The sequence below is a fragment of the Fundulus heteroclitus genome, chromosome 15 (genome assembly GCF_011125445.2).
Source record: "Fundulus heteroclitus isolate FHET01 chromosome 15, MU-UCD_Fhet_4.1, whole genome shotgun sequence".
Classification (NCBI taxonomy): domain Eukaryota; kingdom Metazoa; phylum Chordata; class Actinopteri; order Cyprinodontiformes; family Fundulidae; genus Fundulus; species Fundulus heteroclitus.
Genome location: NC_046375.1, coordinates 4,691,067 through 4,717,358, shown reverse-complemented (window position 1 = coordinate 4,717,358; position 26,292 = coordinate 4,691,067). Strand labels below are relative to the sequence as shown.

Below are 26,292 nucleotides of genomic sequence, written 5' to 3'. Positions count from 1 at the left end.
ATACTGATCAGTGCACAGCAGCATTTTTAAATAGAGACCTTGGACACTAACAAGTCTTTTGTTTCAGGTCTCGACACCAGTAGAGCTGCCAGCTGTGAGCCTAGCACTAAAGCAGGAAGTGTCCAAAACGGAGAAGTTCCCTCCTCCGTCTGCGGGCTTTAAAGTCCTCAGCACAAATGAGAAACCCCCCGTGACTCCAGCGGTGGGCTTAGACTCGCAGGTCCCCTCTGCAGCTGTTAAGCCTGTGGAAGAAGACGGCGATGAAGAGCTAGATCATCTACTTGGTTTACAGAAACCCGCTTCAAGTGACGCAGAACACCAGCTGATCAGCGGTCCTGATGAGGAGAGAGGTTCTCCAGAGAAAGGCAAGTACAATTATCAGTTGTTTCTGCAGGTTGATAAAATACCTTTTTAGGAGATTATTGTTGGAGAATGTGATGCTTACACTGCAAAAAGGGAACTAAAAGCAAGTAAACCCACCTCCGGCTCCTGTCTGTCTCTGCGAAGCTGTTGGTGTATGAAGCTACTGGTGGCTACTATGCTGGGCTCTGTAGTGGATGACAGTCCAGTGTTTCCTACTTGGGGACTTTTAGGACCCCTCTAGCAACAAATCTTGTGACTTTTTTCTGTGTTTTTGGCGATTTAGCAGCTTCACGTGAAAGCAGAAATCTGTCTACCGTTACACGTCACGACAGCAGCTAGAGCGTCCTCTTTTCCCTCAGCGGCGTCTCACAGGCAGCTGCCTATGAGACTAAAAGCCCTACATCAGCAGCTCTGTGGTATACACAAAGCTGTTGATGATTACACAGATGGATATAAATGTAGTTTTTAATCTAGTCTCTTTTTTGCACTAATTCCCTGAATACCACACACTTTTAATCACCTTGTTCAATGTGTGTGCCTCTGATTACTATGTTTTTGGTAAAATGACATGTACAAAAATTAATGTTAACGTATGTTGCATTTAAATAAAATTTTAACGACAGACACTGTCACTGCTTTTTGGTGACCCATCAGAACACTCTAGTGAGTTTATTTACCTAATTAATCCCATCCATTAGAAAATCCCATACTAAAGTGTCATAGATGTCATTGATAGGGCTGTACCATATATTGTATTCCCACTGATAGTGGGAATACAGTAGTAGACAGACAATCTAATATTCAGTGTGCTGGGTTAAGTCTTACTGCAGTAGATGTTAAAGGTTCATGGCCGCATTATTTTTTTATTCATACGTCAGTAGCTCACTCTGGTTGCATTCAAGGTTTTTCTGAAAGATTATCATGTCCTGCTGCCGTAATAGTTGTTATTTTGGTGTTTTATGCTTTGTTTTTGCTCAGTTTGTTAGAAATTAAAGCCTTTCGCGTTGATTTTAACGGTATGTATTACACATGCACAGCAGGGGTTGAAACAAAGAAGCGGCTAACGGCTATTAGCGTCTCCCAGCGAAACAGTGGGGGAAATGACACCAAAAATAAATAAAATGATTCCAAAAGGGAAACTACTGAAATGTCGCTGGGAATACAGTATGAATGTTGGTGTTCACTGGCGTGAGGAAATATTCTGATATGAGGCTCTTAAAGTTGCTGTAGGTCGTTTTATTTAATTAATAACGGTTGGTCTTCGATCACGGTGAGCTGCCGCTTTACTGCGAGGCAGATGGTCAGACATTATGATAGTCCTGCGATACTGCCACTAGATGTCGCCAAATCTGTTTATATTTGTTAATCGCGCCCACGAGCAAATCATTTTTTTGGCTCAAGAAACACTATTAAGATGGAGGCTGGGTGTTTTTATATTTATACACATAACGATTAAACAGTTTTTGTTCCTTTTTTTTCTAAGTATATTACCTGGCTATATACCTTTAAAGACCAGAGAGTGGTGAAAGTACATATAAGCAAAAGGTTGATTTATCGTAACTGATGTTCCAATAACAATTTTCCAGCTTTATGGTCAACTGTGAGTGTAATACTGAATAAAACATGTTGATCGAATCATCCCCAGTCACTGCAAGACTTATTTTTGCATAAATGTAGATTAGCTATTTAAGGTAAGTGGTTAAAAAAAGGCTTTCATCATGTGTGGGACTTGAGACCTTTACCCCCATATGTTATCTTAAAGGGGTTGAAGAAGTGAAGGAGGTCGTATCGGAGGTGACTGAAGAAAAAACTGAAGACGACATTGTTACCCCTCCAAAGTCTGCGTCTGTCAAAGAGACGATGACCGAGGAGGATCTGGAGGACTGGCTCGACAGCATGATCTCCTGACCACGAAGAAGGTGCATGATTAAAGATCAGAGGTAAAACTGGACAGTCTGCTCGAAAAAAATGTAAAGTTTACAAAAAAAGTAACGAAGACGAGTGTTTCTTTCAAACACTGGTTTTCATCAGTGGTCCGCTTGGCTGAAGACAGATGGCATGCTTCTGTCTCTGAGTGTGACTAGAGGACAGTACGTCCAAATCTTGGCATAAAATGTCTGTTTAGCACAGTTCCTCTGTCAGCTGCAAAGGATTTATAGTAAAAAAAAAAAAAGTTACAGAAGACATGATATTGCATCAGTTTATTAATTTCCCCCCTTCATCAAAAGAAATGAAATCTTCCGCATCAACTAAATACGTACAAATGGCCATACAGTGGCAGTCAACCGTTCAGCCAATAAATCATTTAACCATGTTTTATAAGTCTCTGCTGTGGGGTTCATCTACTGTGGAAAGAGGTGCGGGGTGGGTGGGACACCACCAAACTAAGCAACATTTACACAAGAAATGTCTAGATTTTATACACCAAATGTATTACTTTTTTTTTTTTGTTCATTTAAAAGCCAAAAAAAAAAAAATCCCGATGTAAATCTGCTTGTGATAAAGACCAGAACTAGAGCACTGCTTGTGTTAAGAAGGAACAAAGAGACATTTTTTTTTTTGCATAGTTTTTCCAAAAGGCACGTTGGCACTTGATAAACACCTAAACAGAGTCATCTCTGGTCAAGAAGGAACCACGATCATTTCATTACACGCTTTGAAAGGTGAATAATCGGACGTTAACTCAATCGGCATCGATCATCTCCGGGAGCAAACATCCACTCGGCTTTGCGGTGACGCAAAAGGTCCTGACAAGAAGTTGTGCACGTACGGACGTTCAGTGGCATGCTGTAAGCCTCAACGCGTCTCAGACGTCTACACACAACACATTGTGTAAGTAGTTGAGTTTAAGCAAGTTAAAAGGCAATGTGATTCAGAATCAAAGGAAGGTTGCATAAATGAGGTGGCAGGAAGTAAAAGGAATTTTATGCACAAATCCAGAGCGTCCAGTCATGAGTACAGTAAAAGATGTGTTCGGGTTCTGTTAACAGGGCGACGTCACGTAGGGATGGGTGTAGGGGGAGGCGCCGGCTGTGGCCGCCCCCCCTCCTAACCCAGCTGGTCCTCATATTGTTTACGGAAGCAGTCTCCTGTAGGGAAGAAGTCCCAGCATCTCTCCTGGTACATCTTCCACACATACGACTCCTGTAAGAGGAAGCCAGATTGCAAAGTGTTCATATTCCTTAAACCAATTCACATTGTTCCTGACAGACAAATGTAAAAGTGGATGGAAAATTAAAGAGTTTATTTTTTGCTATACAAAATCTCATATTTTTATCCAGCTTACTCTAATTGTTACTTTGTATGGTAGAGATCTGGCTATGTTCTGCATGTATGAATGCTTTTGTAAGTTACTGTATGAGATATGACAGTGTGTCTGATTATACCCTTATCCTATTAAAGAAATTCTCTGCAAACTTTTTTTTTTTGCTATGTCTGAATTTTTTTTCCAGGTTTTAAAAACTATACATCAAACAAAAACAACTTAAACCTCAGGCACATCGAAATTGTCAAAGCAAACCCACGCATTGCTTCATTCCCCTGCAACATTTCAACCCACTTGAAATGTTGCATAAGTAAAACCTACTGAGGAGAGCTTCCTATCCATCCTTTGTTGTCTTTTATGTGCAGAGGCAGCCCTCAGACTGCACCAACAACCACAAAAGGTTTGTGCCGTCACTTACCTGACCCGTGTGTTCAGTCTCATCCTTGTTGATCAGGTACATCAGGAAGAACCTGCACGAAGGACAGGAGTTATTGAAATTAGTCACATTTGAAACCAGAAACGATTCACAATTTTACTCTCCGTTGCTGCACTTACAGGTAGTTGGCCAGGTTGTGCTCTTGTAGGGTGTGAGTTTCAAACCCATGGGGCGTTCGATCAAAGTAGTCATTCCCAATGCCGCAGATGAAGCATTTGGTCTGACGGGGGGAATAATCAAAGATGGTTTTCTTAAATAAATTATATTATTGCATAAAAGAATCTTAGGGCTTCCCAAATGTTTTGAAAGTTTGTGGCAAAAAATGGGACATTCTGATAAATTTGTCCTATTATGTCTGATTCTCGAAACTCTACATCAAATAAAAACAACCGTTTTACACTAATACCGATGTTTTGTTTCCAAAACCCTCAAAAAAAAATGAGGCACCCACATTTTAACCATCTGATCCAAACTGTCCAAGATGGTGGCGGTAGCATCATGGTATGGGGCCGGGAGAATAATGAATGTAGACTACGCACCAAGTGCTTCACGTTTATCCCTAATCAGCAGTTGGATATAATTAGGCATTCACCCATATTTAGAATTGACTATTTTTCAGCCTTCATGGAGGATTTTGATCATGCCCAGATAAGAAAAACTGCACATAAAATACTGGTGAAGATTCTCAGTCATCCAGATCATGGTCATTCCAAAAAAAGTAAAAAAACAAAGCAACTGGACTTGTTTTCCGTAGTTGACGACGTTTCGCTTCCTCTCCAGGAAGCTTTTTCAATTCAAAACGTCTGGAGTAATGTGGAGTAACAAGCTTTATACTACTTTGTTAGGCAGTAGTATAAAGCTTGGTACTGCACATTACTCCAGACTTTTTGAATTGAGAAAGCTTCCTGGAGAGGAAGCAAAACGTCTTCAAACTACGGAAAACAAGTCCAGTTGCTTTGTTTTTTACTTTTTTTGGAATGCACATAAAATAGTGAAATTTGTGTTTTTATTATTATTTAATCCTGAAAAAAGTTAATAAAGTAAGAAAGCCTACAATCTTAACCACGATAAGTTTAGGTAGAGTCGAAACTGGAGCCGCAGCAATAATCTGATGGCTTCGTTTCGGATTACCACTGTTTTTCTTATGGGTTAGACCCGAGTCTTACCTCCATGTCCTCCTTCACCTGCTCCTGCTGGTCTCTCAGCTCACCAAAGGCATCGATGATTAAACCTGTGGGAAGTTGGAAAGTTCTGAACACTTAAGTCCTTTTAAGATGGTTTAAGATGAGAGTAAATATTTACCCTGAATGATGGCCAGCAGGATGACGATGACGAAGAAGAAGAAGGTGATGTCAAACAGGATGCGGTAGAGTTCATAGGGATCTCCAGCCGGGTCCTCCAACTCGTCGCCAATGCCTCCGCCGGCTCTAACGCCCACGTACATGTGGAACAGGTAACACTATGCAGGGGGAAACAAATTCAATATATGTTCAGTTTAATTAGTTTAGTGTTTTCTGGTTGTTTTGCACCAATATTTCTCCTCATATGAAGAAAGAATTATCATGGAAACTGAAACTTCGATTCCCACCTCTTTTTATTTGGTTGAAGACTGATTTTGACTCAGACTCCGCTTTACTGTTAATGTTAGGTGGCAGTGATGTTTCCTAATAAAGGTTTAGAGCAATTTCCTTTGCAAATTCTCAGTATTCCGGTCATGGCAACAACAAACGGGACTTAAATCAGAGGAACTAAATAATCCTGGATAGGTGTCAGAAAAACTGAGCCAGAGTCCGTTCCTCCTGATTTAAGCCTGTTTGCTGTTGAGAGCAATTGTTTTGCAAACTATCAAGGTCCAACAAGATTCTTCAAATGGATGTAAAAGAGTTTTCTGTCAATAGGTATTAAATTATTTAAAAAAAAAACATTCTAGTCTTAGCTGAGGGAAATAGTCGTGTCTTTATGCCCTGATCAAGGCCATTACGACTTGATCGTCATCTATTCAGAATAAAAGCCAAAGGAATCTCTTTCAGCTCCAAAGAGATGAAGGCATTTTCCAATTTCCTGCCTTTTATTTGTCTCAAACAGACGTTAGACGTACCGTCATCATGTCGTCACACTTCATGTCAGGCTCGTCTTCATCCTCGCTCTTATTGTAGAACTTTCTGAAGAAGTTGAAGGCCACCACAGTGTAGAGGTAGACGACTACGGCCAGCAGACCCACAGTCAGCACAAGCTGCAAGCACAGGACGCTCATTAACAAAAAAAAAAAAAGATTCAGGTTGACGGAGCTAAAAGGACAGCAGCCTTCACTGGTTTCAGTTCTTTTCTAAGAGCATTTTTGGATCAGCATTTCAGCGTCTCAGCGTCTTTCTTCTCAGAAAAGTGAAGCCCTTTCAAGGTCTGCACTGCCAGGAAGAGGATTTTAATATCCACACTTTTAACTTGTAAAGGTTAAAAGTCTGCAAAGTCAGGGACACAATGCCAGTGACTCTCCACTGTTGTCACACGCTCATCCAGAATGAATGAATGAATGAATGAATGCAGCAAGTCAATGACCCAATGCAATCGACTGGGTTTCCTTGGACAGAATTTTTTTTTTTTTACAAATTTGAATTTTAAACTGAACTTGACTGCATACAAGTTGCCTCAAAGGGCTTTGAGGCAACTTGTTATGAATTGGTGCTATATAAATAAAATACATTTAATTATGTGTTCCTTTATTTCATTCCACTGGATACCAAAAAGGTTGCCTGACTTCATTTTAAATACTTTCTCTTCAGAATGCATCACTCCTTAGAGGTTTGATGAATCTCACCTTTAAGCACTAAAGGTACTGTGCTGAGCTTTTGCAATCCATCCAATTTTTTTTTTAAATAATTTTTTTCCAATTGTTAGACCTTAGACAGCTATTTTTTCCTCACAGATGAGAAAAGGCTGTTTTAAGTGTAAAACATTTGTATTTTACTTTTCTCAGAATTCCAGGCAGTTTTACTGGTTTAAAGTCATTTATTGTGTTAATTGTGAATCCAATTTATTACCCTGAGGGTTTTTTTTTTATTTTCATTTTAATATAAATCATATTATTGGGTTCCTCTACTTCAGATAGGCAAAATAAATGCAAGAGCATATTTGATCAAACTATATATATCTATGTAGTGCTGTCCAGGTCCTGCTGACTGTTGGGGAAAATGTCTTGGGGCAGAAAAAAAGGACACTATAGGTTAATAAAGTACTTTGGCTCCCTCTACTGGTTAAAGCACTCACTTGCTTGCCATTGTGAGTGACAGACGACAGGATGGTGCGAAGCGTCTTGAAGCCCATAGCGATGTCCAGCAGATGTGCAGCAAAGAAGAAGTTGTTGAAGTGTCCAAAAATGGACATGGTGGAATACCAGATAAGATACAGGAAGTACTGGAGGGAAGAGGAAGAGACAAGTGTTTAAAGAAAAAACACCAAAGGCAGATGGCTTCTGTCACTGAAAGAAACGCTGTTTTATACAGCAGCTGTTACACAAATGAATGAACTCACATTGTCGGTCAAAACCACTCCCAGTTTCCAGATGTGGTACTTTGTGTCAATAGAGCTTAACCTGTTGGGGAAGAAAAGGTTTGTTACAGATCTAACGGCAACACTGAACAGGAGCCTGCTTAGTCCAGCAATACATAAATTCATGAAGGTGATTAACAAATGCTTGTTAGTGTCAGTGTACCTGTTTGTCATGCTATATTGCTGACTCTCCGGTACAGATTCTGCAATAAGCTCAGGTTTGTTCAAAGTTTTGACCCTGTTTTTTATTATTTTCTTTTTTGCCAAAAAAAAAAACACAAGTGTGTATTGTTTTATGTAGAAAAAAAACTACAAAAAACTTTTTTTGGGGGAACCTGAATGGTGATTTGAAACATGGATTGTGTTTTTGTCTCGTAGTAGCAGCTGAGATGACGGAGAAAACAGATGTAATGCAAAGGCCACTGTTTTCTGGAGAAACTAAATTCAATAAAATAAAAACAGATACTTTCTAATCTAAACATGAAAAAAGGGTTACCAGCATTATGTACATTTTTGCTTTGAAACATCTGAAAACTTCCAGAAGTCAATCTCAAGTTTATTTCTAATCAGTAATGTGCAATTTTTATGATTTTTTTGTCATTAATATAAATTCAAAAAAGATACTATTTAATTTCTGAGAATATAGTGATTTGTGTATTTTTAGTAAAAGGTGGTTGGTAGATTAACTTATTTTAACATGCAGTGATGTAAAACAACTTTGCAAATACCATTTTATTTTTTGTAAAAGTCGACACCAGCTGGTTGCTGAACAAACCCTGAAACTGTTTTACTGATGATTATTATGATAGTTCCATCCACCCTGTGACTGAAGGAGATTGTGTTACTCTGAGCTGCAGAAGGAAAGAAAAACCTAATCCTGATGTGTTTTTTCTTTTTATTAAAATGACAGCAGAGAGGTTCTCTGCTGTGTAAAAGTCAAACAAAGGTTTCTTCGCCACATAGCTGGATGGCTGTTAGAGACGAGGATTCAAATGTTTGATGCATTTCATTTGCATATAATACGGGTTGTAGAGGAACAAAATGAACACCTAGAATGATTATGATGTGATGTCATGAAATCTAAAGTTGAATTAACATTTATTATTTTTATGTACATGTTTGCCACTGATAAAGTGAACTTACTACTAGCAGACATACAGTAAGTGATAACTCAAACTGTTATGGGACAAAAAAAAGAAATGTTGAATTTAAAAATTTTGGAATCATTTTAGATTCTATGCTCAGCTTTAAAAGAAAATATTAAAAAGGTTTGCCATACTCTAAAATGCAACTTTACATGTATAACAAGCTCTCTGACAATAGAAGGAACCAAAACATACTTAAATTTCTGCTCTGGTATACTCTCAAACTTTCTTTTACAAAAAGTCTCTGTCTCTCTCCGAGGTCGGTCGTGTCTTTTCTCTCTCTGCAGCTTTTACCCCCCCCTGCTTTGCTTTGCTATGTCTTGTCTTTCTGAGCACTTTCTTCATATCAACCGAACTCTGAAAAACATGGATCTGGTAAGCTGGTCTCTCAATACTATTGATACATTTTTTTCGACGGGTAGGCAACGGAAGGGGGACCCGTCCGGTCCTGATTTGACTTATTTTGTGAGATACACCCTAAATTCCTGGAGGAAAACGGTGTGTCTTTCGACCTTGTCATTCCTGGAAGTTTGAAATGTTTACATTGGATTAAGGATACTGGGATCTCTACTTATTGGTTTTTGTGGATTTTTGAAGTATCGGCAAATACAGCGGATGTCGGAGCCATTTGGCCTTGATCAGGCTGCCGGCTGCATGACGCGCTCACTCTGGCTGTGAACGGACAAACCTGGCAGGTGAATGGAGCGAAGCCGAAAAGCTGCCTGTGTTGGAACGCAGACTGACTTTGGTGGTTGAACTCAAGGGGAGATGGGATAAAATCTGGGAGTGAAGTGCGAAAAAGCCCAATAATTTGGAAAATTGAATTTATGTGGAGCCAGCAAAAGACTTAAAAGCTGACAGGAAAGGCAGTGCAGCTTGTCTTATAACAAATAACATATTTGGATTGCCTCCCTATCTACTCCTGGATTGTTATGACGGAGAGTGCCCAGAAAAGCCCCCGGCTACCCCCCTCCCCCGCTGACACCTGGGATGCTTCTCTGAACTGTGGGTCGGCTGATAACATCAAGGACAATGGCCTCTGGAGAGTGTTCCTTGAGAAAAACACTTTCGCCCATACACACACGCATAACATAAAACTGATGAATTACGCACACGCGACAGGTCTCAAATGTTTACCTTCTGCATACATGTTGTCTTGTGTTTATTTGTGCTTTTGTGCTATGAGGGTTTTTTGTGTCGGTTGTTTGTCTCTTTATAGGTGAGAGCATAAATAGGCAAACATCTGTCTCTTTTTTTCTCCCTCCCCTCTTTCCCCCATGTTGTTGCTCTTTCTTCGAGAGTTTCAAGGACAGCGCCTGGGGACCCCGTGTAAAGCGGGGTCTGGGGCAGTTTGGGGAACGCACCTAACGGCTGCGCTTTTTAGCAGCGGCCGACTGGCTGTGTTCCTGGCAACGCAAGGCCTCAGTCAATCGTTCCCCCAAAATGTTTGTTAAGTGTATGTGATGGACGGTTGTACTGGAACTGAATTTTCGATTGTAATGCAAATTGCAGTTGATTAATAAAATTGATTGATTGATTGATTGATAGGATCCTAGACGTGAAAACCCTACGACATAGGGTATATAAATCAGTATGTTTTTTCTTGATTTGAGCAACTAAATAAGACTATTTGCCAATGGAATTAGTATTTCCACCCCTAAAATAAGATAATTAGATACCCTGCATTTGAAATAAGATGATGGAGATGATTTAAGTGCAAAAATCTTATTCCATTGGCAAATAGTCTTATTTAGCTGCTCAAAGCAAGGGAAAAAACACTAATTACAAGAAAATTTGACTTACTTTTAGTGCCATTTTTGCAGTGTAGTTCCCAAATCCAGTGTTTACCTCACTTGTACACGCAGCCATATTTAATAAATCACAATATGTTATCTGATGAGGCTCGTTTGTCAGATTAAAAGTACGTTTTGAAAACACCTTAAGCAGGTATTGAACATACTTTTCATTAAACCCACATTTCTGTATCAAAAACGTTTTTAGTCGTCTGTAATATTCTAATCAGCTGTCTGCAGAAAATCCTAATTAACAGAAAATCGACTTAAAAACATCAGTTTGAGTGTAATTAATCTATACAATGTGCTTCACTTACTTACTTATTGAGTGACTGAAATTAATATATGTTTCATTATTATTTAGATTTATTGAATGGGTGCAAAAATGCTTGTGATGGCAGGTCCGCCCTCACAGCAGCAGTCAGACTTTAATTAATTAAACTCAGGTGTTATTTGCAGTTTTTTATGCACATTTTGTTAGTCTTTTAAAATCACCCAGCCCAGCTGCACATTTATTTCAATCTTAATATGCTATTTATGTGTAAAAAATTTTTATAATGTAAATTTGTCTTTACTATACAGTCTTTTCTTCCGATTTTAATTTCTTTTTTGTATCTATTTTGACATTTGTGTGAATCTGCATGCCTCCATTTGCTGCTGGTACACCTGAATTTCTCCACCGAGGTACAATAAAGTATATTTATATTCCATTCTAACATGATTTTGACCAGGTCTTCTGTCTAGAATTGCTGCTCATACAAATCATAAATAACTATTTATGGACTCCTGGGGGGACTTGATCCCATACATGTTCACATGCTGTTTATAACTATAACTAAAGCTTTATGTAATGTTAGAGCAAGGAACGAAGGTGCAAATCAAGGTTTTCTATTCTGTTGACAGAGTCTAATGCAATCTTAGGAGTAAGTGGTCTCACCAGGAAAGCAGGGACGCTTCCTTCTCAACCGTTTCCACAGTGGGGTCAAAGTCCAGAGCAGTCTTATCCAGACCTAAAAGCTCAGCGATGCGTTCGGCCCCATACATGTCGCCATATTTGTTGATCACCTACAGGAGGAGCACAGCCAACGTACCGCTCATTAATAAAATGGTGTGAAGAAAAGTGTAATCTGTATAACCAAGGCAGAGAAATATGAGTTGTATTTGATCTTTTTCTTTATGTTGGGCCTTACCAAAACATTTCGTCTGGGACTTAAATCGTTCAGCAATTACACAGATTTGAGAGTCTCTGCGCCGGACACTCACCTTGCGTTTGATGAACTTGTCCCAGTAGTTGTTCGGGAAAGATCTGAAACCCAAACAGCGAACTGTGACTGCAGAGGCTAAAAACATCGGTACAACCACTGATCTCTATTATACACTGGATTGCTGATTTTGCCGAAAAACTGAAGTCACTGGCCGCCATCTTGCTACTCCCTACTCTCACAGAATCCTATAGGATTTGGTTGCAACAGCAAGCAGTTTTCTGGCTGTGTGAAAACGTTTCACAGGTAATTTTACAGTCCGTGGATGTACTAACACTATAAACTACTAGGAAATTAGGTGCTGAAATATTTTACATGTTATTCATATTAAATATCTCTCTCTCTCTCTCTATCTATATCTATATCTATCTATATCTATCTCTATATATATCTATATATCTATCTCTATCTCTCTATCTATCTATATATATCTATATATATATCTATATATCTATATATCTATATATATATATATCTATATATATCTATATATATCTATATATATATCTATATATATATCTATATATATATATATATAAATAACATGCAAAATATTTCAGCACATAACTCTCAGTACTTGATAGTTTTAGTACATAACATAAAAGTATATGGCATTTGACATTTTAAAAGTTTTAAGCCCCCCCTGAACATGAGAAAATCCTCGTTATTCGATGCTGTAGAGCACATATTCCCTATAGTTACTGGGGGAAAATAGGGAGTACCAATATGGCAGCTGGTGGCTTCAAAGCTACTCGTTCTAACAACGGGCGATTAGCACTCCAGTATATAATAGAGATCAGTGGGTTCAACAGGCAGAGCCTCAAACCCGGGACGGCGACTCACGGCGTGTTGATGACGAGCCGATCCCACTGGCCCTTGATGTCGTCGTCAGACGGCTGCTCGGTGATGTACAGACCGTCGAATTCCAGCTTCCTGGCGATCTCCTTCTCCCTCTTGAAGACCACCAGGGGAACCTGACAAAAGAGAGGGCATTGACCAAAGCGTCTAAGTGGACGCGGACTGCTGGGATGACGGCGGCTCGGCTAACATCTGCACCTTCAGACAGTAGTAGCCGACCAGGCAGACGAGCGAGATGACTGTGTGGAACACAGCCAAGAAGCGCAGCGTCGGCAGCATGTAGCCCGTGCTCTCCTGCAGCACAAACTCGTCCATGTCGAACAGTGTGTTCTCGTCATCTTCTTCACCGCCCCAACTGTCCTCGTCGTCCTCCTCTTCTTCGGTCTCACCGGTGACCTAAACAGGAAATATTCCGAGTGGGTTTCAACTTAATTCCTCATTGCGTTGTGGAAATTAAGATTTTACAATCGTGGTGTCTTTTATTTTTATTTTTGGCACCACAATTAATTCAATGTGTATTTAAAATGCAGAAAAATCAGACTCAATAACCATTAGATTAGCATTCATTTACTTAGTATCACTCTTATTGCTGCTTGCTACTTTGTGAAAGATTTTTGCATCCATTACCTTGTAAAAGAGCAGGATGAAGTTGATGGCGAAGCAAACAAACAGGGCCAGGAAACGGAGGTTGTAGAAGTTGCGAGCCAGGTAGTTCTGCAATGAAAACATTTTTTTTTTAGAATTAAGATTAACTGCTTTAGACCAGTCCATTACTGGTACTGAGGACAGACATCGAGAATTCCCTGATCATTTTTTTTTCATTCAAAAAGGAAACACTTTCTTGCAACTTCCTAAAATGGTCTGAAGTAGAAAAGAACCAATCACGCTTTCCCTGGTTTTCTTTGGGAAATAAACACCCTATTCAGATTTGGACTAATTCTTTCTTTTTTCCTATGGGTTATAAGGGAAATAAATTGCTACAAAGTCCTTGCAGGATGTAATAGTTTACAAGATTGTCCCATCGCTGCATTAAAGTTTAAATTAAATAAAAAATGCATCTAAGTGCAGTACGTGCTGCTCACCCATGCATTCTTAGTTGTTATGCATTTAACAAATGGGAAAAATGGCCGATCAAAGAAAATTGGTCCATTCAAATCTCTGGCTTACTAATTAGTGCATTCAGTCTTAAAAAAATACTTTTTAACTTTTACCAGAGCACTCTTTGGATTTTTGTTTGTTTTCATGGTCTTGTTTTTTTGTTTTTAGTTTGCTTAGACTTGATTAGTTAATCATCCAGGGATGAAAAAGTCAATTCCCCAGCGTAGTGTCAACATCAAAAAAAGCTAGAAAAATTTTCCAGACTGTAGTTTGACACATTAAACTGTATTTTAGTTCAAACAAGGGAGAATCGCAAACAGCTTATAGCTGAAATGCGTTCGTAGTTGCATCCCTTGGGCTGGTTTAGGAGCTGGATTTCATCCCAATGACTCAGGTTTTATAAACTGGAGGCCGTGGTTCTCATAGACAAACTGGAAGAAGGTAAAGACCAACTAAGGTCTTGTCTGCAGTTATGCGAAGTAAAGAAAGCCGAGTCACCTATTGGGCATGATATATGGACCATGACCACAGAACAAGATCCTGCAACCAAGAGGTTGAAATGAGCCTCCCTGGTGTGTTGGCTCGGCTCGACGTTAAAGCAGCTCCGCCATCAGAAGAGAGCCGCTGCCCCACCACACAGAGCAGGGACAGTTTAGGGGGTTTGGGAATCTGATTGGATGCTCTTTTGTTGGAGGATTTCCAGAGTTTTCCCCAATGCTGGATAAATAGGAGACAGTGAATGGATGAATTTTCCAAATAGGGCTGTACGGTTTTGCCAAAAATCAAATTTGCGGTTTAATTAAAACTTTTCTCTACATTAACCACAGGCAACAAAAATGCCCAGCAGATAAAGATGTTGGTAAACCTGGACTATTTAAAACAAGAAATGTAATGGTTTTTATTAATCTGAATATTATTATTATTATTAAAGAGAATAGCCTTATGAGTTGGACATCAATCCTTGTTGAACATAAAGAGCAACAAACAAACAAGTCTATGCATTAAACAGTTTGACCAGAACTTAATAGGGTGTTTTCACTGACGTCACTGGCCAACTTCCGGTCCGCCATATTGGGTGGCACACTTCCTTATCTCTAGTTGTCTTACACGTATTATCGTATCGCGAATGGATAAGTACGCCAGCACGCTAGAGCGACCAGATAAGGACGTATATCTGAGGAAATGTTCCGTGATCGACCATATGGACCCGTATGCCCTCCACGGTGCCTTGTTTAGCCGTAATCCAGATGATTGGCCAAATGTAGAGCACGGCGACATAGTGCATTACCTGGTGTTCGGTGAAAACCCTCTGCACACTCTTGAGGAAATGAGAGCTTACAAGGATCTAGAGGCTCACAACCAGTTCACATCTGGTTATGTACATCAAGGAAATCGCCATCATACGTGGACGGGTGAGTTTTAATAAGATGGTAAAAATGTAAACAATCCGACGCAAATGTGTTGCACCGCCCGCCGGCGGCGGGCGGTGCGCGAAGGCGCTTGGCTGCAAGGCCGATCGACGCCGCTCGCGGCTTTAATTATTTAAGCAGAACAATGACCAGTGCAAAATTAAGTTGTATTTACCGTATTGGCGCCGGTAGGAGCTGCAGATCATAAAGCCAGCAAACAGTGGGAACACAGCAACTCGTTCAAAGGTAAGCTGCGTACAGACGGGTTAGCACATGCTAACCGTTAGCGCTAACAACCACTCGCGCATGTAATGTACTTTTAACTTGCTGCTATGTGTTTCAAACGTTTAGAACACACTCTCATTGACATCGGGATACTGTGGAAAGTTATGTTCGGTCTTACAGCCGCGATCCAAGCAAGCCGACGATCTCTTTATCTCTGTAACTCGTTCAAAGGTAAGCTGCGCTCAGCCGGGCTCTGGCTCATGCTAACCGTTAGCGCTAACAACCACTCGCGCATGTAATGTACTTTTAACTTGCTGCTATGTGTTTCAAACGTTTAGAACACACTCTCATTGACATCGGGATACTGTGGAAAGTTATGTTCGGTCGACTTACAGCCGCGATCCAAGCGAGCCGACTCTTTGTTATCTCTAACAGTTGTTCTCCGTGGTTGCGCCTCCAGGCAGGAAAGCGGTGGAAAATTAATCTGTTTCTATGTTTTTCCCATGGCGATCATGTGTTGCGCTGTTACAGCCCACAATACAGCAACGGTTTACCATGGTTGAAATCAAGTTAAGGTGAAATTAATCAAATTAAAACACGGCTGAGAGAGGGAGTACAGTATGCGGTAGTAATAGGCAGTAGAGGCGGCGGAGGCAGTCAACACGACAGCCGTGGAAAGTAATAAGTCATAACGCCCAAGCCCTATTATTAATATATTCTTCTTATATGTTTTAAATACTTAACAGTTAATTACCTGTGACAAAGTGAGCACCGCAGACTCTGGCGTATTCCAGCTTAACACCGTCCAAATCGGACCTGGATATCCGCGTCAGCCATAGGTGACGGCGTTGTTCAGACAGCTGTTTTTTTTTTTTCACACTGATTCACTATTACGGCTAGTAGGCGATAGAAAGCGTTGATCTCCACCTCCACGGGCCGTGCAACCAACCATTAAACACGTTTTCCCCATTGTTCACTTCCAATACTGCCTAAGGCGTCATACAATGCAGGTCAACGGTGCGAAACGACTGCCACCCAATATGGCGGACGCGCTGAGTATTCACGTGAGCGTGACGTCACCTGAAAACCCCCTATTCTGTGGTGAGATTCCTGAAAGTTTCTGGTAAAAACAGAATTATATAAACTCTAAAACAAATAATCAAATTAGATTGTCTCACTGCTGCAGCTCTCTTCTCTTCCATGTGGAGGCAAACCATAAACATATTACCGACAACTAAACGACGTGTCTTATCCATTAATTGTTACATAGCCAAAAACTGCAGGCCTTTGCAATTTTTAAAATTGCGTTTTTTAAAATTGCGATAATATTGCAAATGTGATTAATTGTCCAGCCCTAGTGTGAAAAGTGGCAAGAAAGTCTGGATCTTTGGTTGCAAAATATAAAGAGACTAGACTGCATGAGACTGCACTTTTCAGAGGTTTAGTGTCAAACTCAGTGTCCTGCAACATTTATATATGCCCCTGGTCCAACACACCTGAGTCAAATAATCAGGTCATCAGCAGGACTTTGGAGAACTTGACTTCATACTGAGGAGCAAATGCAGCCTTTTGATGCAGGTGTGTTAGACCAGAGACTGTAAAGGCTGAGGGGTACCGGCCCTGGAGTTTGACACCCCTGATCTAGAGTACTGAACATTCTGGTCAGAGAGCTTACCAGCATCTTGTTCAGGTAGACGTCAAGAACAGCAAAGATGGTTGACATAAAGGCAGGAGACGCCTCTTTGGGCTGACTGGATCTGGGTTTGGGTTTCTCCTCCACAACTGGCTCCTTAGCCTCCTCCTCCTCCTTTGGTTTGTCCTCCTTCTCCTGGTTCTCTGTGCTGTAACAAACAGAGGGGGTTTATACATCGGGCGATACTACTGTGTGTGACCATTAACTTTTGCTCCCGTTCGCTCTTCTACTCACTCTGCTTTTTCTGGCTGATTTTCAAAGGCCTCGGCCGCCTTGGCAGCAGCTTTCTGCAACAACATTTTCATTAGACAACAGAAATGACTTAGTCTGGACAGAACAATAAAGACTAGAAAATAAAACGCTGAAGCACCTTTTTACTGTCTGCAGCGGAGGTCTCTCCGCTCAGCTCAGACACGTCCCCCAGCCCGGGCTCCACGTGTTTTCCTCCTTCCTTTTTAGGGGCCAGCATCTCCAGCATCACGTCCGCCTCGGCGATGTCCCCTGCAGGCGCCATGGCTTTGTCCAAGCTTCCCGATGACTCCATAGCCTCCACTTTGTCCCCTTCTCCCACGTCTCCGTGGATGCCGAACTGAGTCGGGTCCGGCATGTTGCCGAGGATGTCCGTCACCTTCATGTTCTTGGCCCCCTCAACGAGCCCTCCTCCAAAAATGGAGGACCAGATGACGTGGAAGAAGCCAAAGACGAGGCTGAAAATTCCCTTAAAGAAGCCGATGAAGATCATCCAGAAGAAGGAGAAGAAGCCCGTGATCAGCTCCTTGATGCTCAGTTTCTTGATTTTTTTGAACTGCTTACGGACGGTTTTAACGGTGAAAATCTGCCGGACGTCTGCGATCTTCTTCTTGACTGAACGGCACGCCGTGGTGAACGCTGAGGCGGACTCCGCGGCGCCGTCTTCTGCGCCAGACAGCTCCTCGAGGATGCTGTGCACTTCCTCCTCCTCCTCGTCGTCGGGCTGCTCCACAGCGTCGGGCTCGGAGATCTGCGAGGCCAGCTGCATCTCAAAGATGGTGTCCTCGCAGAAATTCACAAACATCTCCATCTTCTCGCTCTCGCCGCCCTCGTTCACCACGTCGAAGATGAACTGCCGCTTGGATTCCTTCACCTGCGGCTTTTCCCACTGCTCGCGGCTCGACTCGCTGATCTCGAAGTAGACCCTCTCGATCCGCTTGGCGCTGCCCAAGATTTCAATGCGACCCAGGTAAGGCTCGAAGTAGCTGAGGACGCTCTCCGCCAGGTCCAGGAAGGTGGCGAGCCGGGAGTCGTGGGGCATGTGTTCAGACAGGTTGGTCAGCAGCACGGCCACGTTGAAACCAATGTCTTTGGCCGGCTCGTGGAATCGCTCCACAAACTCCTTGTAGTTAAACATGTCGTTCTCGTCGGCCTCTGCACAGGAGAGCAGGAACTCGATTTCCGACTGGTTGTACTGCTTCTGGCTCTCCATGGACTTCTGGAACTCCTTTTTGGAGATAATTCCTTTGAATTCTGGGTCGTACTCCCTAAAGTTGTCGGAGGTCGTGAGGTCCTTCAGCTTGAGGAACATGTCAAAGAATTTGAGAATCATCTCCACGTTGCTGGAAGACTCCACCAGGGTGTCGACCATCTGTTTCCCGATGGTTCCGTTCACCACGTTACCTGAGGAGGTACGAAACCGTTCCGGTTACTTTATGCTCTTTAACGACAAGATCTGATTGAATTGTTTTGCCCAGTCTTACCCTCAAGGAGAGACAGCAACATGACAACCATGTCCTTCTGTAAATCCATCAGTTCCTTCAAGAGCTCAATCTGACTGGCATCCTTCAAGGAGATTAAAACAAATATTCAGGGTGTGTTTCTGTGGATTTTTTTTTTTTTTTTTACATCAAAATGCAGGGGTGTATTGATTTTCAGCACAAGATGACTGACTTCACAATCCTTAATCTTAGCTTTAGGAACAATGCTGTTTTTAAGTCTATTAGTTTTGTAAAACCCTGTTTTACAGCGCAGTTGTCTATGTTCCTAATATGAACAAATCATGATCACCCAGGGTGGGGATGCTCAAAAAATATTTTTGAACGTTAGTTATATTTTTTTAAGAGAAATTGGAATTGGTTCAAATCTGAATCAGAGGGTCAACATTTTATTATATTCTGAGTGTCAAAAAAAGACGGATAAATGAGCTTAGCCTTGATGCATCTCTTTACTCTGCGGTATCTCTTACTGTGCAAAGCTAGACAGCCTATTAATAGGCAATAAATCAATAAAATATAATTTTCAATTCACATGCTTTTATTTACGTCTTGCCAATTCCGTTCAGTTCAAATTATTTCAAGTCAACCCATTTTAAACACCACACTCAACCCATTTTAAACACCACACTCAGCATTTTGTACCAAAGTTGGGCAATCTGAGGAACAAAACCTACGAAAAACACTAATCTAATGTACCTGTGATAGCTTCATTTGCATGTTTGCAAACACGTGCAAGAAGCCAACAACGGCATCCCACAGTCTGCTATGAGCTAAACTCTGTTGGTTTCCAATACAAGGCCCCTGCAGGTTAAGAGAGAACAGGAAAACCCACCATGAAATGCACAACGACAATTATTATTAAACGATTCTTCATTTCAAAGATTCCTACCTGAATGTACTCAGTGAGCGAGTTAAATATCTGCTTGGCCACGGATAAAGCTTTGGAGAAGTTGTACTTCCCGGTCTCATCAATTACATCTTTCCCAGAATAATACCAATAAAAGTCACTGATTGATTCCTAAAGGGGTAAGAGCAGTATATGAATAAGATCACAGTAATAAACACAGCAATGATGAAAATGAAGATGATGTCTGAGGTCCGTTGTTGTGTTACCCACCTGGAGACGAAGCAAATAGTCTACAGTGCTGATAATGATGTTGACTGTGGTTGTGTTTCCAGTTTGGGTTCTTAGGAAGTTTTGGAAATCTGACAGAAAAAGGCAGAATTTAACAATCTATATAGATATACCTGTATATATATATATATATATATATATATATATATATATATATATATATTTTTTTTTTTTTTTTTTGTTGTATCCTCACCTCCATTATGCCCCTCACAGAGCAGTTGCAAAAAGCGGAACAGGTCTTTGGTGAACTCATCATTTTGAAGTACCTTGGAGCCTTAAAAGACACATTTATATGAATGTATCTGTAGCTCAACATCTTTACTTGATCAGCACAAGAAAGCCATGGTGCCTTGCAAAAGTTTTCATACCCATTGGTATTTTTCACATTTCAACCACAAACCAAGACGTATTTTATCCGGATTTTCTATCATAGACCAACACAGAGTAAAATTTAGCTATGAGGTGTTTGTGAGGAAGAAATTGCCCTATTTAAGAAAAGACAAAAAAAAAGTAACGTTTCTGGCCTGGATGCAAAATCTGTGGTAGCAAACTATAATTTCACATTTCCCTGACATTAGTTTGCTAACACCGTGCATCAACTCCACAGTGATGCACAGTGCATCCCCACATCATTATCATGATGTGGGGATGCTTCTCTTCAGCAGGGGCAGTGAAGAGGACCAGTATTGATGGGACGGTGGGGATGGGGGTAAATATACAGGGCAATCCTGCAAGAAAGCCTGTCAGAGGCTGCAAAAGAGTCGAGACAACAACCCTAAACACAGCCAGAGCTACCATGGAATAGTTTAGATCAATGTGTTATTATGGCTTAGTTAAACTCCACACCTAAATCCAAATGAGAATATATGGCAAGACTTAGGACTCATGTTCCCAGATGCTCTCCATCCGACCTCCGAGCTGTTATGCAAAGATGCCTGTGCAAAAAACTCACTGAGAGGGGGCAAACACATAAAACTGTTGAAATCCATGAAAAAATAAACGCCACGTTCCTTTTTTGGCTACATCATGCACTCCTTTGTGTCGATCTGTCACATTAAATCCAAAATACAGGGACGTTTGCGGTACCAATGAGACAAAAAAAAAAAAAAACAGCGTAAAGGGTATTAATACTTTTGCAAGGCGCTGTATCATAGAACTCTCCTTGAAAGCATTTATCATAAGCCAGGCCGGGCATGTCTTAAGTTCAAAAAATGTTGAGCCTTTAGATTGCAGGTTGAAAACTGAATCCAAAGTGCCGTTTTATAACGAAAAGAAAATGCTTTTTTATCAAAACAACAACAACAACAACAACGAAACACAAGGACATTTCCTTAAGCTGGAGGAAGCTGGATAACTTTCACATGCAGGCCGTGAAGAGGCCTGATGGAAGCCATGGAAAGCAGCGGACAGACGGGTTTACAATTCGCTTCAACCGGATAATCCAGTCCGAATCAAGAAAATCAGATGGATTCCAAATCTGAAAGCAGCCGTAACACCATGTGAAAGTTGAGAAATACGAAAGAGGAGCAGCTTTGTGGAACAGGCCCCAAATTTCAGAGCAAGCCAAAGCCTTGCTTGAGCCGTGGAAGAGCCCACAGACCTTTAGTCAAACCTGTTTGAAACGGCGTAGAAAGCCTTACAACATATCTGAGCGACACTAATCAGGACTGGCATTAGTAAATGTTAACATGGGAGGGAGGTCTGAACAGAAAAAGCGGGAGAAAACAGAAAACAGGCATTTTAATGGCCCACTTTGAGCGTACTCCACCAGCATGCACGTGGTCTCCCTACAGACATCTAGAGGACGTGATGGAGGAGTTTCAAAGAAATAAAGCAAGGGAGTATAAACCGCAGGTATGGAGGGTGGCATTCAGGGTGGAAGCATAGCCATATCACGATGATCTTTATTTGCTATTTACCCCGCTGAGTGTGGACTGCCATCGATGGGTTTTTTTAAATGACAGGAAGGAGACAAACGGCACACGAAGACATAAGCAAAGAGAGAGGACACCGAGTTACAATACAAAGAGATATGAATACATCAGCTACGAGAGGAAAAAAAACAAGGACATGCCGTTAGGGCTGGACGATATGGAAGAAAAGCAGATCGATAAAATGGAAATCATATTGATCGATATCGATAATTATCAACAAATTCAAAACATATATTTTATGTGCAGCCCTGGCCATTTTATGCTGTTGCTTAGCGACCTATTTTTAGATACAGAACACACAAACTCTGAATTCAACCAATTTTTTTTTAACCAAAACTGCAAGTTTTTAATAAAGAAAAAAATAACGCGTGCTCTCTGAACTCTTTGAAAGGGGGCGGTACTTGGTGACAGAGCATTCCTGGGTCTGCGTTGTAATTGGATGGGGAGGATGCAACGACTGTGATATTAATCTACATGGCTAAAATGCAAAAGTAAGGCAAACTGTTATTCTATTGAACTTTTTTTTTTACCTTTTTTTTCTATCAGCGATATACGCCTATCGATCGATACATATCGTTATTGAATTATCGTCCAGCCCTACATGCTGTTGAGGACAAAGGGGAAAACTATAGGCCTGGGTAGCATCTAACCAAACAAGGACTCAGTCATGGTGGAAGGCTCATAACAGCTACAGAGACAACAGTAGTCACAGTGAATTGTTAAATCCCAAATGCAAATGGTGAGCAGGAGGACTGACTGATGAGGAGACAAACAGTTAAATGAGAAGGGAGCTTTGTGTTGAAAGTTAGAGAGGTGAGAGGTTTGAATCCCTTTTCTCCATTCCTATTATGTCAAAACCATCAGCATACTGACCTAAAGTGGGATTTTAACTCAACTAAATCAAGTGAGGGTAAAAACGGGGCTCCACACTGCAAAAAGGGAACTAAAAGTAAGTAAAAAATTCTTGAAATTAGTATATTTTTCCTTGGTTTGAGCAGGTATATAAGACTATTTGCCAATGGAATAAGATTTATGCACTTAAAATAAGAACAGTTCATCTCCATCATCTTATTTCAAGTGCAGGGTATCTAATTATCTTATTTTAGGGGTAAAATATACTCATCCCACTGGCAAATAGTCTTATTTACATGCTCAAATCAGGGAAAAACATACAAATTTTAAGAACATTTTACTTACTTTTAGTTCCTTTTTTGCAGTGCAGAAAATAACTTATCCATATGATCATTGCGTTTAAGACAGTAAACGCATCACAGACACAACTTCACTGACTCCATGACAAGCAGCGAACTCTGAATCACAATGCCTTTGTCTCGATGAGATTTTGATTCTTTGAAAGGCCAGACATTAAGCTGATTTATTTATTTTTTTGTTTGTTTTTTTTGCATTTATTCAGACATTTTAAAACACTGATATTCTACAGCTGCAAAGGTCCAGCTTTATGCAACGTTAACAGCAAGCCGACTTTGAAAATGCAAAATAGGTGAGAAGTTATTATGCCTCTTCTGACTTACTTGAACCTTCTTCTGTCACCATGCCGAGTCCTTCTGCCTTGTTTTGCCTCTCGAATGCATTCAAGTCCAGGACACTGGGTGAACAATGTAAGACATTAAATCCATGCGTCTACTCACTACAACACAGGAATGGTGGCTAGAAGTAGCGAAATTTTATGAAAATGGCTAACAATTCTTTATTTTACCAAACTTTAGTACTGCATTGCAATATTTCTATTATATCATGAAGTTCAATATCAAATATTTCATAATTTCTAATTGCTTTTACTGATAAATGTATCAAGTTTATGCAAAGTTTTAGATCAATTTCCGGACCAAATCCTGATTGACGGTGACCGGTTCCTGCGTTTTCACTGCTGAACTTGTTACATCCTTTTAATCCACTACCTTTAGGAGGGTTGACTATAGCTTCTCAAAGGGAATAAGATCTAAAATGTTTCCAATCCTTGGATCCAATATTTCAAGGTTTTGATCCCTGAGCCACTAAGGCATCACTTTGACTTATGAAGCGGTGCTCCGTTGTGCTGGTAGGAAAAAAAAGGAAACCCTGTAAATTACTCCTGCGTTGTTGGGCGAAGTTCCACCGTGAGGAGGTTTTAATTTAAACTAAGGCAGTGATTCTGGGCTGAAATGTGATTGAGCACACTCCCTTCAACGTATGACGACGCTCCCGCATCAATATTCTCATATTGCCAATTGTCGTGACAAAACACTTTACTTTTGCTGAGTGTCCCTTTTCCAGACTCATCTGAGAAAAAAAGCTTTCTTGAAGAAAAGCGGTCTATGCCGGCCAACTCCACCATGCACCAGGCAGATACACTCCCTCTTTTCTGCTTTCTTTCCTCACCAAGCTCTGCACCGGTGGCAATCTGATCGCCAAGTTAAATCCACTTGAGGCCTGCTGAGGAAGCCCCTTCCTTTTTATTAACCTTTCCACTTAAACAGCGTGATGTTTTTTTTTTTTTTTTTTTTTTTTTACATCAATCAGGGTTTCTACACATTTCTCAGACTCAAACTGCTTGAGTTCTTATTCCTTTTACAGCCAACATTTACAATATAAATTGAAAATCTATCTTTGAACTTATGGTAAATATTTCTATAATGCTGAGATTTTAAGTTACCATTTTTAAAAAAAAAAAACAGCAAGGAAGAGAGATGGATGAATGGACAATTGCTATTTTTACTGATCCAAACCTGCAAAATATGCAAATCAAATTCTCTACCTTGTGCTTTTTTTTCTCTGCAGGAACCCCAATAAATGGTTAACTTTATTAATGCACAACGCAGACAGCAAGTATTTCCACAGTGGTGACCACGGCTGAGCAAAGAAGAATGGTTTAAGACACCACTTCCTATTAAAGCAATCATATAAGTGAAATCAGCGGCCCAGTCCCCTTTAACACTTCTGTGTAACACTAAGATCATGCACACAGGTTGTTTTAGGGCAGCACTAAAACACAGTCACAATTGTTTGTGTGATTACGTAATCATCAACTTTGCCCTTAGTTGCTGTTCATCCTTACGGGAGCCTAGAATAAAATGCAGATTGCGACCATACATTGCAAAGCAATAAAGTCCTGTGAAAAAAAAAAAAGACTTCTGTTTGTCTCGAAGCTTTTGGCCACAGCAGTATAACTTAACCCCTACCTGCAAGACTGCATTAGTCCTGACAGGCTCTTGAAAAAGCCTGCATCTCTTTTTTCCTTCAAGTAATCGAGCATTTTCTGTGACGAGAGAAGATTATAAGATCATGAAAGGACATAATGCAGCACATAGCAGCTCATTGCATGAGAGCAGAGATTCAGATCAGGGCAGCCCGAGCTCACCTGTTGAACTTGCACGTTGCCTCCATTTAGGATGGAGATGCCCAGTTTGAGGGTGCAGGTCACCATGGGGCCCAGACGACCTAATGGTAGAGATATGAAAGGGAAAAATCTGATGCTTTATATGCCCTTTCGCAATAAATCCCCAAGGAAACAATATCCTATAAGAAATTCCACACAACTCTATTCTTCATTTTAAATCTGGATAGGGTCCCTACATATGGAAAAGTATAAAATCAGATTTTAGTATTTTTCAGGTCAGGAAAACGTCTAAATATAGGAAAAGAAATTAGAATAAGAAAAATAATCTATATTTCTAGAGTTTATTGCAGTTACCATTGTTTAAAACTTGTGTTCTTCCATTTGTCCTCATATCCCTCCTTTCTTTTTGTCCTTTCTTCTTTATTTCTTCCACATGTCCTACTTTCCTTCCTTTCGTCCTCTCTCCCTTGTGTCCTTCTGTTTTTTAATTCCTTGAGTCACCCCCCCTTCCTTCCAATCTTGTGTCCTTCCTTCTATCCCTCCTCCATTCTGTCAATCTCCATTATTCTCTTCCAGTTGCCCTTCCTTTTTCTTCTTTAGGTCCTTCCTTATGTTCTTTCCTTCTGTCCTTCCCCTATGTCCTTATATCCTTTCTTCCTTAAATCCTTTCCCTTTGTCCTTATGTAATTATTTCCTCATATCCTTCTTTCCTTATGTCCATTCCTCAAGTTCTTTCCCTATGTCCTTACCTTCCATTTTGCTGGCCCCATATTTAAAGCCTTACCAATGTACAAGTTTCTGTGGTAAACTTTAGTATTTTTTAATCGCTAAATGAATGTAAAGAACCGGGAATTTTTGGAGGTTTGTCTGGAGTCTGGAAAACTCTAATTTCTACATAAATATGTGTAGGAACCCTGTCTGGGAGAACACATGTTCAAAAATTCAATTCAGATCCGGCTTCAGATCAAGATTTTCACATCAATGTCATAAATAAAAAAGAATCCGGTTGGGGGACCAATGCTTTGGTTTGGTTATTTAAAGGCCA

At 40.6% G+C, this 26,292-nt stretch overlaps 2 protein-coding genes across 5 annotated transcripts in view; one reads left to right on the top strand and one right to left on the bottom strand.

The window, feature by feature from the left end:
• Positions 1 to 3,783, top strand: part of aven (apoptosis, caspase activation inhibitor) — a 58,078-nt gene extending 54,295 nt beyond the window's left edge. Inside the window, exons 5-6 of the mRNA XM_036147252.1 lie at positions 68 to 365; positions 2,126 to 3,783. Of these exons, the coding sequence (XP_036003145.1) occupies positions 68 to 365; positions 2,126 to 2,271 (444 nt within the window). The 3' untranslated portion in view covers positions 2,272 to 3,783. The remainder of the gene's footprint in view (positions 1 to 67; positions 366 to 2,125) is intronic.
• Positions 2,550 to 26,292, bottom strand: part of ryr3 (ryanodine receptor 3) — a 155,828-nt gene continuing 132,085 nt past the window's right edge. For 2 of the 4 annotated variants that reach the window (XM_036147246.1, XM_036147248.1), the window contains 25 exons: positions 25,269 to 25,348; positions 25,090 to 25,166; positions 23,443 to 23,516; positions 21,896 to 21,910; positions 20,170 to 20,250; positions 19,959 to 20,047; positions 19,731 to 19,859; positions 19,538 to 19,642; positions 18,827 to 18,908; positions 17,464 to 18,746; positions 17,328 to 17,380; positions 17,076 to 17,241; positions 13,296 to 13,382; positions 12,867 to 13,064; positions 12,654 to 12,784; positions 11,812 to 11,854; positions 11,486 to 11,613; positions 7,593 to 7,653; positions 7,329 to 7,475; positions 6,163 to 6,297; positions 5,367 to 5,523; positions 5,231 to 5,295; positions 4,184 to 4,284; positions 4,047 to 4,098; positions 2,550 to 3,507 (listed from right to left, as the gene is read on the bottom strand). In XM_036147246.1, the coding sequence (XP_036003139.1) occupies positions 3,412 to 3,507; positions 4,047 to 4,098; positions 4,184 to 4,284; positions 5,231 to 5,295; positions 5,367 to 5,523; positions 6,163 to 6,297; positions 7,329 to 7,475; positions 7,593 to 7,653; positions 11,486 to 11,613; positions 11,812 to 11,854; positions 12,654 to 12,784; positions 12,867 to 13,064; positions 13,296 to 13,382; positions 17,076 to 17,241; positions 17,328 to 17,380; positions 17,464 to 18,746; positions 18,827 to 18,908; positions 19,538 to 19,642; positions 19,731 to 19,859; positions 19,959 to 20,047; positions 20,170 to 20,250; positions 21,896 to 21,910; positions 23,443 to 23,516; positions 25,090 to 25,166; positions 25,269 to 25,348 (3,635 nt within the window). In that variant the 3' untranslated portion in view covers positions 2,550 to 3,411. The remainder of the gene's footprint in view (positions 3,508 to 4,046; positions 4,099 to 4,183; positions 4,285 to 5,230; positions 5,296 to 5,366; positions 5,524 to 6,162; positions 6,298 to 7,328; positions 7,476 to 7,592; positions 7,654 to 11,485; positions 11,614 to 11,811; positions 11,855 to 12,653; positions 12,785 to 12,866; positions 13,065 to 13,295; positions 13,383 to 17,075; positions 17,242 to 17,327; positions 17,381 to 17,463; positions 18,747 to 18,826; positions 18,909 to 19,537; positions 19,643 to 19,730; positions 19,860 to 19,958; positions 20,048 to 20,169; positions 20,251 to 21,895; positions 21,911 to 23,442; positions 23,517 to 25,089; positions 25,167 to 25,268; positions 25,349 to 26,292) is intronic. The other 2 variants (XM_036147247.1, XM_036147249.1) reach the window with 1 other exon arrangement.